Genomic DNA, 18542 nt, shown 5'->3' on the forward strand with positions numbered 1-18542 from the left:
TCTTCTGCAGTAATATCGCTTGGCTCTTTTGTCCGTTGAGATTTATTTTCCATTTAATACACCAGTAATTTATTTCATCTATAGCTTCTAGTAATATTCCTTCTATGATTTCTGCCTTGCGATGTCGCATTGCGATTCCCGTGTCGTCGGCATATAGTGTCAGCATAGTCCTTGGAGATTTTGGTATATCGTGAATATATATATTATACAGTAACAGCCCAAGTACTGACCCTTGAGGCACCCCTGCTTCCATATATCTGGTTGTGGAGTTTTCTCCTTCCACTTCCACGTAGAATCTTCTGTTCCTCAAATAATTCCTAATCAACTTGCACAGTTTCATTGAATATCCAGCATATCTCATTTTGTAAATCAATCATTCATGCCATACTCTGTCGAATGCTCTGGCGACATCTAGTATTACAAGACCTGTTGCTTGTTTATTTTGGAATCCTTCTGTTATGTATTCTGTGAGTCAGTAATTGCTGTTCAGTTGAGTGATCTCTTCTGAATCCGAATTGCTCTGCTGGAATGAGATTCAGATTTTCAGTTTCTTCTGTAAGCCTCCTAGCGATTACCCTTTCTACTACTTTTCCTAGGGCGGACAATAAACTTATCGGCCTGTAGTTTTGGGGGAATTTTTTATCTTTGCCTGGTTTGTTGAACACTATGAATTCTGCAGTTTTCCACTTTTCCGGATAGTGTTCAGTCCTCATTATACCGTTTGCAATATTTGTGAGAGCAGCTATACCTTTTCTAGGTAATTTCTTCAACATAGCATTCGTTATCACTTCCGGGAGCTTTTCTATTTTTCGAGCTTCTGATTATCTCTTTTATTTCAAATGGAGAAGTTGGTTTTTCTATTTTGTCGTCTACTGGTGGTTCGTCCATTTCTTCTTCGTTGTTCTCAACTAGTTCTACCAGATCATCATTATCGTCATCAGGTCTGTAATTTATTCTCGATTCTCTTTCGATCGAGTCCGCCAGTGCTTCTGCTTTATCGATATTCGTATATGCCATTCCTCTTTCTCCGTGGAGAGGTGGTATTTTAGTCTTTCCTCTTCTCAGACATTTTTGCATTTTCCATGCAGAATGATCGATAGTATTTAGTTCTTGAACTCTTTTGTTCCATCTATTTGTTCTCATGTCCTTCAGGGCATTTTTTAGAACTTGGCTGTGTCGGTGTAGATTTCTCTTATTTATATCTGTTTTGTTGAGCCTGTATGTTTTTCTTAGTCTCCGATTTTCCCTGATGAGATCTTTGATTTCTCTGGGTGTATCATCGTGTGGATGTATCGGTGCTGGTCTCGTTATTTTCTTTGTGCTCTTTTTGTAGGAATCTAGTATATTCTTTTCTAGTTTATCAACTGCTCTTTCTAGGTCTTCCGGTGTGTTGATTGTTGGTATTTCTGTTACCTCCGATTGTATCAGATGGCTATATTTAGTCCAATCGGTGTATTCTCTTGTTTGCATTAGTTCTCCTCTTGGCCCTCCTCCTATTGTTAATTCGATAGGGTTGTGGTTAGAGGTTCCGTCCCACAAGGTCTCTATCGAGAAATCTCTAGTGATATTTTTCATAATTGCGATATCAATTATATCTGGTAATCCATTTCCGAATGCTAGGTACGTTGGTTCTTCAGGTCCAATAACGATAGCTTCATGTTTTTCAGCGAGATCTTTCAGTTTTCTGCCATTTCTGTTTTCCATCCTGCTGTTCCATTCTGGAGATTTGCAATTAAAATCTCCGATGCAGATTTTCGGGTTTGTTCCATCTAGTAAGTTGTTGATTTCTTCTTCCAATAAGTTATTTGGGGGTCTTTTATATGCCGATGTGACTTCGACTCTTTGTCGATTTATTTCAGCAACAATCGTCACTGTTTCTATTTGTGACTCGTCAGATCTTCCTTTAAAATAGTGTTTCAGATCTCGTCTAACCAGTAAGGCAACACCTCCCCCAGTGTTTGCGATTCTGTCACATCTATATATCTCATAATTCATGATGTTCAATCGCGTATTTGGTTGTATTCTTGTTTCCTGTAAGGCTATAATAACAGGTTTTCTCTCTGATATTATTTCTTCTATCTCGGGTTTTCGAGTTCTGACCTCGTTTATGTTCCAGGAGACTATTTTAAGGGAATTTCTCCTAGTTGTATGTTCCATTATTTCAGTTTACTGAACATTCCTTGGAGTTTTTTCTCCATATCTCTTTCAATTTTCAACATGATTTTGTTAAAAAATTTTTCAGTAAAAGTGTCTAAATCGTCGGCGGATTCAGAGACTTTTCTGTTTTCTTTTGTTTTGTTGATCGTAGGTTTAGCTTGGGGCATTTTTGGTTGTTCCTTCTTCTGTACTGGTTTGGATACTTCTTTTTTCTTGTCGTCTACTTTGGAGGGGGTGGGCTTCTTTTTCTCCTGGACTTTTTGAGGAATCGTGCTCTGCTGAGCCGATTTCTGGCCTGTTTTCCTCTTCCCTGAAACTAATTTGAATTCGCTACATCCTTTGTAGCTTGCTGGATGGCCTTCTTCACCGCACAGAACGCTTGTGGAATTTCTCTCCTCACCTTTTCTGGTAAGTTCGCAATCTTTTGTGCAATGATTGCCCAAACATTTGACGCATCTGTATGGAAAAGAGCACTTGTTTTGGGCATGTCCGTACCTTTGGCATCTGAAGCATTGGCTTGGATTTTCTGCCCTTCTTTGTGATTCCACTACAAGGCAGAGATTGTAGAGGCGTCTCATTTCGAAAATCTCCTTTCTCTGAGTTTTGACCAGGTATAAGGGTATAAACTTTTTGGTTTTATTGGATGTCATTCTGGACACCTCGGCGTCATGGATTTTTGATTATATCTAGGTCAGCATCTATTGGGAGATGTCTTATAACTGCGTAGATCTTTTTCTCTTCCTCCACCTGGTACGTGAAGTACTCCTCACCAATCTGGTCAAAATATTTTGTTATGTTACTGTAGTCGTCCACAGTCGAGGCTACGATCCTGATTCCGTCTTTTACGACGGTTGCTCTGTTGTAGATGAATTTCTTCAAGTAGAGAGCTTTTGAGATCTCTACCCAATCGGCTGTACCCATCGTCGTGATGATATCTTTTTTAGGTAACTCCGTTGCTTTTTTCGCGGTCTCCTCGTCTGAAGATGAACTTTTTTTACGCGCGCGTTTTGTGGGCGGCGCGTTCTGGGTTTTTGCAACTTGAGTTGCAAAGTTTTTCTTCTTTTCCGGTTCTGGAGCTACTTCCTGTTTGCAGGAATTTTTGGGGACCGCTACCGGCTTTGCAATTTCTGCAAATGTGGGGGATTTCTGTGCCGTAATCTGTTTTGCAATTTCAGCAAAACTAGGGGATTGAGGCGCTTTATTCTTGTTAACTTCCTCTCTCAAGAGGCGTATCTCCCCGACCAACTGAGCCACGGTTTCAGTCAGTTTATTTATTTGAGCCTTCAACTGCCCATTCTCTTCTTCGAGCCTTACAAGCTCCTCTGCTTCTCCATCGCTGAATTCTTCGGTGTCCGTAGCTTCCATGTAGGAGCTCTCATTGTCTGAGACCTCCGACATGGCTTTTTGTCCGTATTGAACTATATGAGGTATTTCGGAATAATAATGAATATTGGAAATCCTTACTACTATGTTACTATCAAGCTATGTGGCTAAGTTATATATTTTCTATACTATCAGAAGAATAAATCGACTCACCAGTGATATCCGTGGAACCAGCGATCTTGGGATCTGGACTCGACACTGAATACACTGAATTTGAACGCATTTCCGCTCTATAACACATACACTTATAGAACTTACAAAAAACTTCGGAAGTTTCGTAGACGGAATCAAAAATTCCGTAGCTTCGCTAGTGTACACTTTTGTATGACTATATGACTCGTTGTATTGTTTCGATACAAGGGCAGGCAGGGAATTATGAAGATGTTGAAAGATATGGGTGGGTCCACGGTATAGGCGGGGGGAAACTTTTTGTGCAAGGGTTGCCATTCTTTTTGCAAGGAGTAACTCTTTGTTTTTAGTTTATCTTTGAGTTGATCAAATTGAGCTTTCAAAGTTTATACTTATAATTAATTAAATATTACCGAAACGGAATATCGTTCACTTTTTTATTTCACCAAGTGCAAATTTTTTTATTATCACATTTTTTTCAGAAATGTTCAACATAAGTGGCCTTATCGAATTTGGAAAACAAAATATTGGAACTTTGTTGTCCCTTTTGGATTCAGTGTGGTCTCTTGTGAAAGGCAATTTCAATTTAGTGTTAGGATCTATGAGCGCTGTTCTGTCTGTGATATTAGGAGGTGGTACTGCAGTAATGAATTTTATTTTGAATATGGTAAGTGAAAATCAGTGCTGTATGATGAAAGCTATCATAATTCAAACTCTTCCGGTCTAAAGTATTGAAATTTCACTTCAGAGCTTATAGACGCTTGGATTTCTTGCAACGTGGCAAAACTAGGTTCATCCATTTTCTAGTGTCAAGTGTCGTAACCGTGTGTGATAGAATCAGATAGAATTTCTATCATAGAAATTTACCTTGTTTCGTACGAACCATCATACCAACACAAAAAAGCTAGCTTACATCCAGTATTCTAGACTCCTTATAAAGTTTCCTATTGGAAAAATCAATTGGCCTGTTACAAATGGTCCTCAGTATTCACCTATGAACCACATCTAAACCTTCCAGATGCACATCATTTACACCACCTCCAAATTCGAAATTAGAGCGGTAATTTGGGAGTTTGTGCCACGATGAAAAACTCAACATTTCTGGTCAAAATTTCTACATTTCAAACCATAGGTGCTGATGACTGATGACAGATAGCAGGTAGTTTTCTTTTATTCAGTTCTGTTTGTACTATTGAGCTTTTAGGGTGATATGTATGATGTTTCGTAAGCATTGTTTCTATCTTTCTGCTGAATCGGCGATGATCCAAAAGATGATACCGAATGAGTAGCTCAGAGCTGAGCATGCGTAGGTATTAATTGCTTTCAACAGAGTGTTTTTCGTTCCAATAAAGTATCTGGTGAAAGTTTTCAGGGTTGGCAACGTAAAAACGACGAAACCACTTTATGTGATGGCCAACTTTTCGTTGATTTATTTTTGCATCATCAGGGCTCTAGAAAAAAAAATGATGTCATCCGTACTTCTGGTAGATAGGAACTCTTAGGCAATCTTGGTGGCTCTCCATATACTAGTTCTGCTGCCGTTGCTTTTAGGTCTGGGTGATAGGCGGTAGTTCGGATGTGATTCGTGCCAGTCAACTTAATTAATTCGTTAAACAGGCTCCACTCGAATTGTCTTCCTTGATCAGTGGTGATCTAAAGTGGAGTGCCGAACCTTACTATCCAATTGGTGTGAAATTCTCTGACGATGGTGGATGCTTCTGGCCATGTAGTGAATCGGTCGACGCAGGTGAAGCAGTATCGGTAGTCCACAGAGTGTGACATGGTGATGATGTCCATGTGCACGTGGTCGAATCGACGTGTTGGTGGCATGAAAGTACCTAGTGGAGCCATGACGTGGCGAGTGACTTTGGCTCGCTGACTCTCTATACAGCTGCGGGACCTTTTTTTGCAGTCTGCGTTGACTGAAGGCCATACAAAGCGTTGTTTAACCATTTTGGCCGATGCATCCATCGAAGGCTGCTCTGAGGAATAATTTCGTGGGGAATGGACTTGCCTGAGGTGTGGATGTATCACAGTACACAGCGATTTCTGACCCATGTGGTTCAATCTTCCGTAGCAGCAATCCCTTGTCATCTTGAAGATATCTCTGCAGTTTGCCCTCATTCCCTTGCGATGTGGCAATGCTGCATAGTCAATGGCTTGTGATCCGTGAAGATAGTGAAGTTTCGGGCCTCTTCCATGTGTCTAAAGTGTTTGATGGCTAGGTAGATGGCTATCAGTTCACGGTCGTATACTCCATAACGAGTCTCTGGGTGGTGACAGTTTCTTGGAGAAGAATGCCAGTGTTTGCCATTCGCTGTAAACCAACTGTTAGTAGCTCCGTCTGCAGTACTTACTAAGCCTAGAGCAGTGGCGTCCTTGGGATGAGCAAGCAAGGTTGCTGAAGCTAGCATCTTCTTCCTTTCTTCAAAAGCTGCAGTGGCTTTTGGGGTCCATGAGATCTTCGCTTTTATTCTCAGTTTTGGCACCAGCAGGTCGTGGAGAGGTACAAGTGTCTGTGATGCTCGGGGTATTAAACGAATATAGAAGTTTATCATACCCAGGAATCTTCAAAGGTCTTTGGCGGTTGTTGGTTGACTGTACTCTAGAATGTCTTGGATTCTGTCTGGCAGTGGTCTTGTTCCATCGGTAGAGACGAGGGAACCAATGAATTTCATTTCTGGACGATAGAGTAGATGCGGAACCTCTCGAAGATGATCCTAGGATGTTCCATGTGTTCCTCTTGGGACGATGAGGCGATTAGCACGTCATAAATGTAGCTGAAGCAGAAGTCCAGTCCTTGTGAACCTTATCGATGAATCTTTGGAAGATCTGTGAAGCGTTCCGTAGTCCAAATGTCATGACTGGGATCTCGAACAGTTCAAATGGCATTGTGCTGACTGTCTTGGGAACGTCTTCTTCTGCCAGGAGGTTCTGGTTGTATGCACTCACTAGGTCGAGAGTGGAGATTTTCTTCCCCTGGAGGATGTGGGTGTAGTCCTGTGTGTGACTCACAGAATACTGGTCGGGGACGAAATCGGAATTAATACATATATGGTTTATAACGGTTCTCAGCTGAGTATTGGAAACAGAATCTACTCTAATCTACTCTAATAAGTGATTGCTACGTTTTGTTGTCTTGATATGTTCTACTCCTCACTGAGAATGTATATAATTTTGAAGGTTACAGTACACCAACTAACATACCTGTTTTCATTGAACAATGATACACAAACGTAGGTACAATTTTTTTTATCGGTGATTCCTTTTGAATTTCATTGATTTCGTCATTTTTTATGAATGAATAAAGCATATAGTCCCCTTTATAATATGACATATGACTAGTATTTCATTGCATATAATTCGGAGAACTCATATTTAATATAGATTTGAAAAATCATCAGATTAACTACGGTGACACATAACTAAGATGTCTAAAACACTGGTGTGTGCTCTTGTCACTTTTTGTAAGCATCAACATTTCACCAAATTGGGGATATGGGATCAGTTTCGTGGCGGCGCCACCATGTCATTTGATACTCTCTCGTTTTATTTCGTTTTGCGTTGATATCGAATATCGATCAACGAGTGCAAAATATGAACTGGCCCATTTTGTCAGCTGTTAAGGATTATTTGTGATTTACAGTTTAATTTTCGTTGTAAAAACAAATTTGTCGATATTTCAACACTGTCGAATAAAGGTTCGAAGGAGTATTTACTGTTATTCTTCAAGATAATTTCCGTTTGTCAACTTGAATTCGTGAGGGGGGTAATTCCAAATGATTTTTTATCAGAGATTGGGAAAAAGTTTATTAAGAAATAAAACACAGTTGATTGGTAAAATATCATATCCAATATATTCAGTTGACGGAAAGGGAATTTTCACTATATCTACCCAGGAAGAATATTTGAAGAACAAACTCGAATAGATTTATGTATTTCTGATTCTGAATACATGCTCACATTACGTATTTTCAATACAGTTCCTTCGAAATATTGCCATAAAACTCAGCCATATCCGTTCCAAATGTTCGTTCATCTGATTCGGTTCTGCCCCAAATTCCAACAACTAGTGATGCCTACGAGAGTCTCGTTTTCGAGAGTCTCGTCTCGTCTCGGAAACGAGACGAGACTCGAGACGAGACCTGATATTCCATGTACGAGACGAGACGAGACTTTTCTCGGTCTCGTACGAGAGTCTCGCATTGGTCTCGTAGTCTCGTGAATAATTCGGACGATAAAAGGCTCCTAGGAGTATTTCTTTCTAATTTGAAAACTTTGGAATCATTTCGGGTGCTTCATTGAAGCCCGTTTGCAGCAGCCGAGAATTCTCTAGAGAATTTACTCGAAAATTCATGCGTCGTGAATTATTTACCGTTGCATACGCACTTTCGGTAGAATTCTCTGTTCACTTGAATACAAAATAATCTCTGCCATTTTCTTGCAAGAATTTTGTAGAGAATTCTCGGCCGTTGCAAACGGGCTTCACAAACAAATCGAGATCGGAAATGGTTGATTGAAATTCTAAACCATTTTTTTTTTATAAATGATAGATATTGGTATTTTCACACCCTTGGGCTTTTTCTTTCTCATCATTCCTGATAATGGAAAATATATAATATATAAATTATCTTTACCCCAAAATGAAATATTCCCCATTGTTAAGAATCGTTCGAGTTCGAGGCTCGTTCGGGTCGAAAATTTTCCCCTTTCAGTTTTGATTTTATATATTCATTCATTCATTGCTGTATCCCGTTACCGGGAATAAATCTACGAAAAGAAGAAAAAAAAAATAAATAAATTTGAACAGACTTGTAACTTCTCAGTGCTAGTTGCGACTGTGTGCCCTCCTGTGACTAAAGAGACCCAACCGTGACCTGCAGATCCTTCCACACTCAGGGCATGGATAGTCTCCAACCAGATCTGGCCGCCGCTGTATCCTTCTCGATTCTCCATTATAACTGTGGACCAAAGACCTCCACTGTGACCTGTCTAACGCTAGTTGTTCCCAGTTATGATTAGCATTAACTGATTTTAGGGATTGATGTAGTGTATCCTTAAACCGCTTATACTGGCCTCCTGGTTTCCGGGCTCCCTCAGTGATTTCGCCGTATAGAGCTATTTTGGGGAGTCTTGTGTCCTGCATCCTCAGAATGTGGCCGCTCCATCTGAGTCGGGCCCTCGTTACTTGAGTCTCAATTGTTGTACAACTCGCGCGCTGCAAGACTTCTGCATTCGAAACTTTGTGGAACCATCTGATGTGCATTATCTGTCTTAGATGACGTTGCTGCGTCTGTTCAAGCTGTTTAATATGTCGCCTGTAGGGAGTCCAGCTTTCGCTTCCGTAAAGAAGCGTTGGGAGGACCACTGCTCTGTAAACAGCTGTCTTGGTCTTCAGATTGAGGTCGTGATTTTGGAACACTCTGTCTTTCAGCTTCCAGAATGCCCGTGATGCCGAATTGATACGGTTGTGTATTTCCGTGTCAAGGTTAGCCCTAGTATTTATGAAGCTTCCCAAGTATTTGAACTGCTCGACCTGTTCTAGAGTTTCATTGTCCAGGCTGATATCTGTTTGAAGGCTTTCTGGCGGACTTACCATTTTTCGTGAGGAGACCGGATATCCTATTTCAATTCATACAAAATAATTCACCGAGTTTCTTATTGATATCATCTATTTTTCCCATACAAGACTTCTTCTTCTTCTTCTTCTTCTTCTTCTTCTTCTTCTTCTTCCTTTACTATGTGTTCTGCAACTAGGCCATCGGCACATCACAAGTTTCGGCTGCTGGCTCCGTCGGTGGAAGGGCCTTGAACAAGTCAATAGCCAACAGGAATGTTCTCAATTACAGGGGCATGGCTTTTTCGCTTGTTAAATTATTGGACGTGTTGTGGCCTCTCCACGAGGGGGGGGAATGGGAAACAGATACAAAAAAGTCCAAGACAAAACGTCACATGATCTTAACAATAATAGAGGCGTTTGAGAACAAAACATCCTCCAGACGAAACGGGAGGGGAATTTAGCTCCCAAGGAAACGAGTCACATCCGCATAGAATTTGTTTATGTTGGGCTGATTATTAGGGCACTGAAGGAAAATGTGAAGAAGATCACCCTTTTCCCCGCATACGCAAGCAAACAAGGGTTTATTGAGGGAATTAGGGCAAGTCATCTGAGAGTAGGAACGTCCTTTCGACGACCTATGTTAACCGATTCTCTTTTCCAGCTTTCCCAAATTGTTTTTTTAAAAAGGGGCCAGAACTTCCTGGCATCTACCTTGACAGAGTAAGAGTGGGGAAGGGAAGCTCCCTCTTTGGCTAGAGAGTCAGCGGAAATGTTGCCAGGAATACAAGTGTGACCTGGGACCCACGCAAGGGATAGTGAGCGACCGGAATTTTTGAGTGAGATTAATATTTTCCTAATATCAAGTGTGATGTAATCATTGGAAGAGTGAATGCTCCAATTGGAGATTTTTTCCAAGGCACTTTTGGAGTCCGAAAATATAACCGAACGTGAAACGTCGGTACAAGCCACAAGGGAGATCGCTCTTTGTATTGCTATAAGTTCTGCCGTACTGATAGAAAAGAAGCCAGGGAGGGATTGGGAGGGGGAGATCAGGGAAAGGCCATACAAGAGAAAACAAAATTGTTTGTATGGAAAATTTTATCAGAATGAGGGGAGCAGAAATTCTTCATTTCATTGCAATCAACTTCCCAAGATGAACGAACTCTTATTGGTTAAAACATTCAGGGTATGTAAAACACGAGCCGGTGGTCTTTGATATATTTCATAAATATTCCGTTCATTTCTGCTTTCACGAATACTGAATATATCGTCAAGTGATGCAGCTGGTGCCTGTTTTGCAGCAAAACCCTTTGTCGGTCCGCAATGAATTGGTATAATATTACGGTATGGGTTATGGCATGAATGCGTGGGACAATTCTCTACTTGTTGACAATTTCCTAGGAACAGTTTGTTATTCTCATTATTTTGAATCAGACATTTTTAGTTAGCATTCAATGATTATATACAGGGGGATTCATAACTATTGATAGGACCAAATGTACCTTGAAAAGCTATTAGGTACCCTTATATCCTAATAGTTACGAATCACGCTGTATACGGAATTTTTAAGAGACTGTTTCTTTCACGCATTGATGTATTCAAATAGTTGCCTCAAATTTCCCCACTTCATGCAAACAGTTTATAACCTGACTGATATGAGCGATACGGTTTATGTAAATAACTAAGAGTTTCAAACTAGAATTAATCGATTACGACTGAACCCATAAAAATTCAATGTGTGAAAAGATATTCGAAATTAGATTAGTAGGGTAGGTAAGCAGATTCTGAACCACTTCAATGGCGATTGAAGAGTAATCCGACAAAGTATGATTCGGAGTACTTGAACATTATGTGGTTGGATTATGAAATGTTATACTGGTGTGTTATTAGATTGATTGATGAATATTTTTCAGAGTTAGATGAAAAAATACCCATTCGAAATAGTTTTGGTGCTATAGGTATTCGAAGATGTCAGTCTGCATTCCGCCTCATGTGATAAGAATGACAGGTTTACTCATTCCCTTTGTCCCAAAATTGGTACATTATGACCGCTAATGGGGGCTGAAGGTTTATTGTGTTTAATGACAAAGGGCGGAGCTATCCCTTAATTCTTCTCGATACACCTGTCGAGTGGCGTTTCTCACCGTAATAAATAAAAGATTTAATTGGTCTTCAGTTCAGATTCGTTTGATGCAGATCTTTTATAACGAAAACAGTCTGGTTATTTTTTTGAATGGTAAGAAGGGCCATGATGGTGGGGAAAAAGGGTCGAGAAGAATATAAAAAGAATAGAACTGCCATTCCAACATCAGTCTTCAATTCTCAGTTGCTCTGGCTTTGATGAAAAAAGAAATATCACAGAGTTTGTTGCAGTCCATAGAGTAATAAGAAATTGTTTTTCTTCAGTGAATTTTTGTGACGAATCTCATTTTCCAATGTAAGTATTCAAACTTTGTAGCGATGGAAATATTCTTAAATATTTGAAATTTATTTCAGCATAAAATAAAAAAAAAACAATAAAAATTATAACAATGGATCTGACAAAAATTAACCAGTGTGGTTCACTTTCACAGCACCAGAAACCAATTGCATCACTTAAGGATTTGATAGTGGGTGAAGTCCATCGAATAATTGATGCAAAATTACTGAAGACTAGATTCGGGGAATCTATTCTCTTGGAGTTGGAAGAAAAGTGTATATTTCTACCGAAACGAGCAAACGACCATCTGAAGCAAGTCATAAAGGAATTCAGTGGAGCTGGGTTTGGAATCAAATTCCTTGGGGTGAAGGAAATACCGAAATATAAACCAGTTCAACTCTTTGAGATTGTCCAATTGTGAAGATGAAGGTATGTAATATTGATTTATTCCATAATGCAATGAATATTCTGTTTCACGAAAATGACATCATGATTAGAAAAAAATGGATCAATTTGATTAACAAACATATTCGTTTATTGAAAAATTTAATGAAAAATACTCATCACGGACAAAAATTCAGCATTCAATCTGCCATTTGCCATTTGAAAAGATACAAAATTCAACTAAAATCCTTTGATGCGCATAGAGGTGAGGGAATACGAAGTGTAAGAAGTAATCGGGTGAAATGGGAGGATGTTCAATCAGCATTTGAATCAAGAATAAGAACTGGGGTTATAATCAATTTAAAGCATACGGTCGTTGAAGAATTTTTCGATGATGCATTTCATCTTTTCAAACATAGAATTAGAAATGCAATAAGCAGTATTGGAATTGTTAAAGTGAATTTAGTATTTTGCGGACAATTCATTAAAAAAAGTGGTGATGATGAGCTACTCGATTTCAAATATTTCCTACACAAAATGCAACAATTGATGGGGGAACAGATTTAAACGATTGGTTTGAAAGAAATGCTTTAAACATAATCAAACAAAAACTTGAAGAATTTCAAGAGAAAGAGAGTGGTTTTGCTCTTCAATCAATTGTTTCATTAGAAGTCAATATGAATAAGGTGGAAATGGGTAATGGAGGTAGTTCATTCATCAATCTTCCTGAAAAAATTGCGGCCAAAAAAGCATGCATTAATATCAAAAACAATGATCAATGTTGTTTTTTGTGGAGTATTACTGCATGCTTACATCCAGCATCTTCCCACTCTGATAGAGTGTCATCATATCCCCACCCAAGCACTATTTTTAATTGTGATGGTATAGATTTTCCTATAAAACTTAAAGATATAGAGAGGTTTGAAATGTTGAATAATGTTTCAGTGAATGTTTTCTCACTGCAAATGGTTAAAAATGATGATTTCATTGTAGTTCCATCTCGTATCTGCAAATCCAAAATTCCACAAAGACATGCCAATTTACTTCTAATTCAGAATATATATAACCATATTACGATTCTGAAATGATTGATATCGAAAAAAAATTTGTTTTGAATACAAATTTCAAAACAGGAGGATATAACATCGATTGTGGCTTAAGTAGTGCGAGAAACTATGAACCCTCAGTGAAGCTGTCAACGAATGAAGACTCTTTGATGTTTGGTGGAAAAATGTTCATTTCGTTTGATTACATGCAATGGATGATGCTTACTGAAATCCTCAACTTGAATGAAGCCAATGATATTCGATTTATTGATGATATTTCTGTTACAACCACAACTGTGAATGGATTCAAAATGATCATGATATCAAGGAAGGAAAATCATTTATATCTTATTAGCGACGATGTTGCTAAGATTCTAGAATTCAATAAAAGTTTTCTCAGAAATAGATTGGAAATGCTTATGAAACTTGATTTCAAATCTTATTATAAGAATTTTCTGATAACTATAACCAATATTAAAAAAGATAGTTCGAAATCCATTGAAGAACTAATAGGAATTTTTTGTCAGATCAATCCTTCTATTGAAAATTTGATATTATGTGAATGTATGATTTCAAATGAAAACAACATTCTTTGTGACATAGAGAAATATTTGTGAAGGATAATAAAAATACTTTTTATACATTTCTTAGTATTTATTTCATATACATATATATCCACATATTTACAATGTTGAATGGTTCATTTAACATATTTCATAAATAAAATATTTCAGAGTCCGAATCTGAAGATTCGGAATCGAAACAAAATGAGGATTTGTATAAATCTGGAGGTTCCCTTTCCAACTTTTCATATAAATATCTATAAATGGGGTACACAGAGGGATCGCTTAAGTATTTCAAAAAAGACAAATATTTAAGAGGAGGAGGATTATAAACTAAAACATTTTTATACATTTCAGAATCAATTGATTCAACACAATGAGAGTGACATTTACTATAGTAAGAATTAATCAATATGGATTTTTTTAACAGCAATGCTCTTCTGTCAACATGATTTGAAAAATAATCATTCAGTTTACTGAACGTGTCCAAATAATGACAATGCGACATATTTTTCGCTGGCATATCTGTGTATTCCATAACATGAACTTTGATAGTAATTTCATTAATCGTGCATATATATGAATCAGATTTGATTAAATTCCATTCAAAATGAAAATCTGCGTGATTTTCATCATCATCATCATCATCATCATCGCCCTCATTTGTCTTTGTCCACAATATGGATTTGCCACGGAACCAATCCATCATTAGATCATGATGAGGACCCAGTATCCATACTTCGATTATGTCAAAGGTTGGAATCAATCCCTGTAAGTACAATATGAATTGTCCCACAAGCATCCAATCCTTTATTGGAAACTGTTCAAATTCTTCATATTGTTGTGGAAACTTTTTGATGAATTTCTCAGACAAATTCGGGTCGTATGAGAAAGTTCTCTCAATGGCTGTCACAGCATAATTCATCATTATATTTCTCCCCCTCTCACCCTCTAGAATCTAGGATGATGATGGTATTCGATAATGACCCCAAGGTAGAGTACAATGTGAATTAGGTAGGATGTATCTTTTATCGTCTCTACTACACAATGCAATTTTCTCCTGCTCAATAGAAAAAACATCATGACATTTAGATATTATATTTCTTTGTCTTACTAATTTAGTGTTGGAATCAATCAAGCATTTCAAGTAGTCATCGAAAGAAAGGCTTTTAATCACATTCCGCTTTATGCCTTTCACTTTTTTTATTTCCTCTTTGTCAACACGAAATGAGTACATTTTTGATCTTAATCCTACGAAATCGGTCATAATCTTACCATTATTCTCATCCTTCATCAAACCCAATACTTTTTTATTGACTTGAGGAATTCCATATGGATTTCCTTTAGGATAGTCAGATGTATCAAAACGTGTGTAGCAATCTCGTTTTATGCACTCATAGGGATTTTGATTTGATACCTCATAAGTTAAACTATCAGTATCTACATAATTCAATATACTTTCTTTGAAATTAGGTTGGAAATAATCGTAATGAAATTCATACAAGCAAACCTTTGAAATGTCTAATACAGACATTCCTACATATATTGGTTTATCGATTGTGATTAAACGCTTTTGCAATTCAATAGCGACTAGATTTTCTCCGAAGATCATTCTATCCTTGTAGAAAGGGCTAGAAATCAAATTCATTGCACCATATCTGCCATACCATTTGTTGACCAATTTAACTTCTCTATGCTTCCGGACGTTTTCAATCGTTTTCCCATACACAGCATTAACCATTAATTTGAAAAGATTTTTTTCAAAATTGTTTTTTGCTGTCTGCCTCAAATGTGTATTTTTGTCAATATACATTTTGAGCCAGGCAGATTGTTTGAATTGAAGAACTCTATGGACTTTTTTCAAAACAAGTCCATGACTCAAGGCTTGTTTCAACGTCCTATAATGCACGATATAATTTTTTTTATGATAAAGGGTAGTTAATAATTTAGGTAACTTTGATCCAGGTGGGATACGTGATTCCGCACAGAATGGCAAGTCTTTGTGCTTGTCGTGTATTTCGGCGGGATATTCCAAATCAACCTCTAAAATATATCCCTCGGGAGCATCATCAGGTATTTGTGTAATATCTATATTTGTGTATGTCCACTTGAATCCCCCATATGGCAAAAACTGACTCATAGCCCAACCATATAAGTAGGGTAAATACTTTTCAGGTTCATTAACATCGAATTTTGGCCCCATATATTTGTTATTAGTCGTAGAGTATCTGTTTGAACACTGACTTATTCCACCTCTTATACCGTTTTCTATGAATAGTAATATGTCAATATCTTTAATGATTTCTAATTTGATTTTTGTTGTTTTAAGCATACATTGAAAGGTATAACCCGGAAGGGTGTAAAAATGAATAGGATCTAATTCATACTCTTTTATACAGCTATTGCGGAATTGTTCAAACACATCGGCTAAAAGCATAATATCAGTTTTAAGATATAACATCATATAATCTTTCAATGATTGACAATTGAATGTGGACCATATTAGTTGAGCGTGTAGATATTGTTCATCACTTGTCTCTTCATAATTCAATTTGTTGTAGAATTTCTCAATGGATGGTAGACATGTATCATTCAATTTATCAACACTACTAATATAGTCATAGGGAAACACACCTTTTTTAGTCAAAAGTTTGAATGCATCATCATTATAGTCGAAAAATTGTTTTTTCAATTCAATAAACTGATTCAATGAAAGATATGAGGCTAAATTCTCTAGCGAACTGTTGAGAAAACGTAAACTGTCAATGAACCTGAATTGTATTTGAGTATTTTCATCATATTTCGTAAAACTAATATATTTTTCTTTATTTAATGGTAGAAGAGAAACGCGGCCCTGTTTTGCAATCTCCTTTATAAGAATATGTGCGTCATATCCACCTAGATTATGGAAAACTACTGGTATGATAAAAGACTTTTTGAAATTGAGATTACAACTATTGTGAGCCCACCCGCGGCACACTCCAGTAAAGTGATCATGGTCCATGACTATTTTATCATCCGCTTTGAATGTTTTCTCACATATATGGCATACAACTCGACTATGTGAACCAGTTGAGTTTATGGGTTTCACATGATTAATTATTTTGCATAACCTATCTGCAATCTCACACAATTTATTCGAGAACCATTCCATGCAATCAACCCCAGTATAGCTCTCATAATATGACGGTACAATGTCCTCATAAGAACTTTTCAAATAAAAACCTGCGCTGATAGGTTTGTGTTCTTGATACTTTAAACAACTCAAATTTATATCATTGATTGGTTTCAAATATGACTCAAAGTCACAATACATTACAAAAGGACTTCTCTGTTTGTATCTGTAATTTGTAAAACTAACATGAGACTTTTCTGGAAACTGTATGTGACATGGCTCATGATTCGAGCACAATTCGATATGTTTCCCTAGTTTTTCTTCTGTAGTGAAATAATTAAGACATTGATCGCATATGAACTTATTTTTCTTAGACTTACTAAGTTGTTTCGACACTAACCTCGACAAGTTCTTAATATACACATAATGATATTCTATTTTGGCATCAATAGGAGCATTTTTCCCATCATCAATATGGTTATATATATTCTGAATTAGAAGTAAATTGGCATGTCTTTGTGGAATTTTGGATTTGCAGATACGAGATGGAACTACAATGAAATCATCATTTTTAACCATTTGCAGTGAGAAAACATTCACTGAAACATTATTCAACATTTCAAACCTCTCTATATCTTTAAGTTTTATAGGAAAATCTATACCATCACAATTAAAAATAGTGCTTGGGTAGGGATATGATGACACTCTATCAGAGTGGGAAGATGCTGGATGTAAGCATGCAGTAATACTCCACAAAAAACAACATTGATCATTGTTTTTGATATTAATGCATGCTTTTTTGGCCGCAATTTTTTCAGGAAGATTGATGAATGAACTACCTCCATTACCCATTTCCACCTTATTCATATTGACTTCTAATGAAACAATTGATTGAAGAGCAAAACCACTCTCTTTCTCTTGAAATTCTTCAAGTTTTTGTTTGATTATGTTTAAAGCATTTCTTTCAAACCAATCGTTTAAATCTGTTCCCCCATCAATTGTTGCATTTTGTGTAGGGAAATATTTGAAATCGAGTAGCTCATCATCACCACTTTTTTTAATGAATTGTCCGCAAAATACTAAATTCACTTTAACAATTCCAATACTGCTTATTGCATTTCTAATTCTATGTTTGAAAAGATGAAATGCATCATCGAAAAATTCTTCAACGACCGTATGCTTTAAATTGATTATAACCCCAGTTCTTATTCTTGATTCAAATGCTGATTGAACATCCTCCCATTTCACCCGATTACTTCTTACACTTCGTATTCCCTCACCTCTATGCGCATCAAAGGATTTTAGTTGAATTTTGTATCTTTTCAAATGGCAAATGGCAGATTGAATGCTGAATTTTTGTCCGTGATGAGTATTTTTCATTAAATTTTTCAATAAACGAATATGTTTGTTAATCAAATTGATCCATTTTTTTCTAATCATGATGTCATTTTCGTGAAACAGAATATTCATTGCATTATGGAATAAATCAATATTACATACCTTCATCTTCACAATTGGACAATCTCAAACAGTTGAACTGGTTTATATTTCGGTATTTCCTTCACCCCAAGGAATTTGATTCCAAACCCAGCTCCACTGAATTCCTTTATGACTTGCTTCAGATGGTCGTTTGCTCGTTTCGGTAGAAATATACACTTTTCTTCCAACTCCAAGAGAATAGATTCCCCGAATCTAGTCTTCAGTAATTTTGCATCAATTATTCGATGGACTTCACCCACTATCAAATCCTTAAGTGATGCAATTGGTTTCTGGTGCTGTGAAAGTG

General features: G+C 37.2%; 1 protein-coding gene across 1 annotated transcript in view; it reads left to right on the top strand.

Moving 5' to 3' along the window:
* Positions 1 to 18542, top strand: part of LOC123308358 (transmembrane protein 245) — a 208975-nt gene that overhangs the window by 159078 nt on the left and 31355 nt on the right. The window contains exon 5 of the mRNA XM_044890978.1: positions 4152 to 4336. Within this exon, the coding sequence (XP_044746913.1) occupies positions 4152 to 4336 (185 nt within the window). The remainder of the gene's footprint in view (positions 1 to 4151; positions 4337 to 18542) is intronic.

The sequence above is a fragment of the Coccinella septempunctata genome, chromosome 2 (genome assembly GCF_907165205.1).
Source record: "Coccinella septempunctata chromosome 2, icCocSept1.1, whole genome shotgun sequence".
NCBI classification, from domain to species: Eukaryota; Metazoa; Arthropoda; class Insecta; order Coleoptera; family Coccinellidae; genus Coccinella; species Coccinella septempunctata.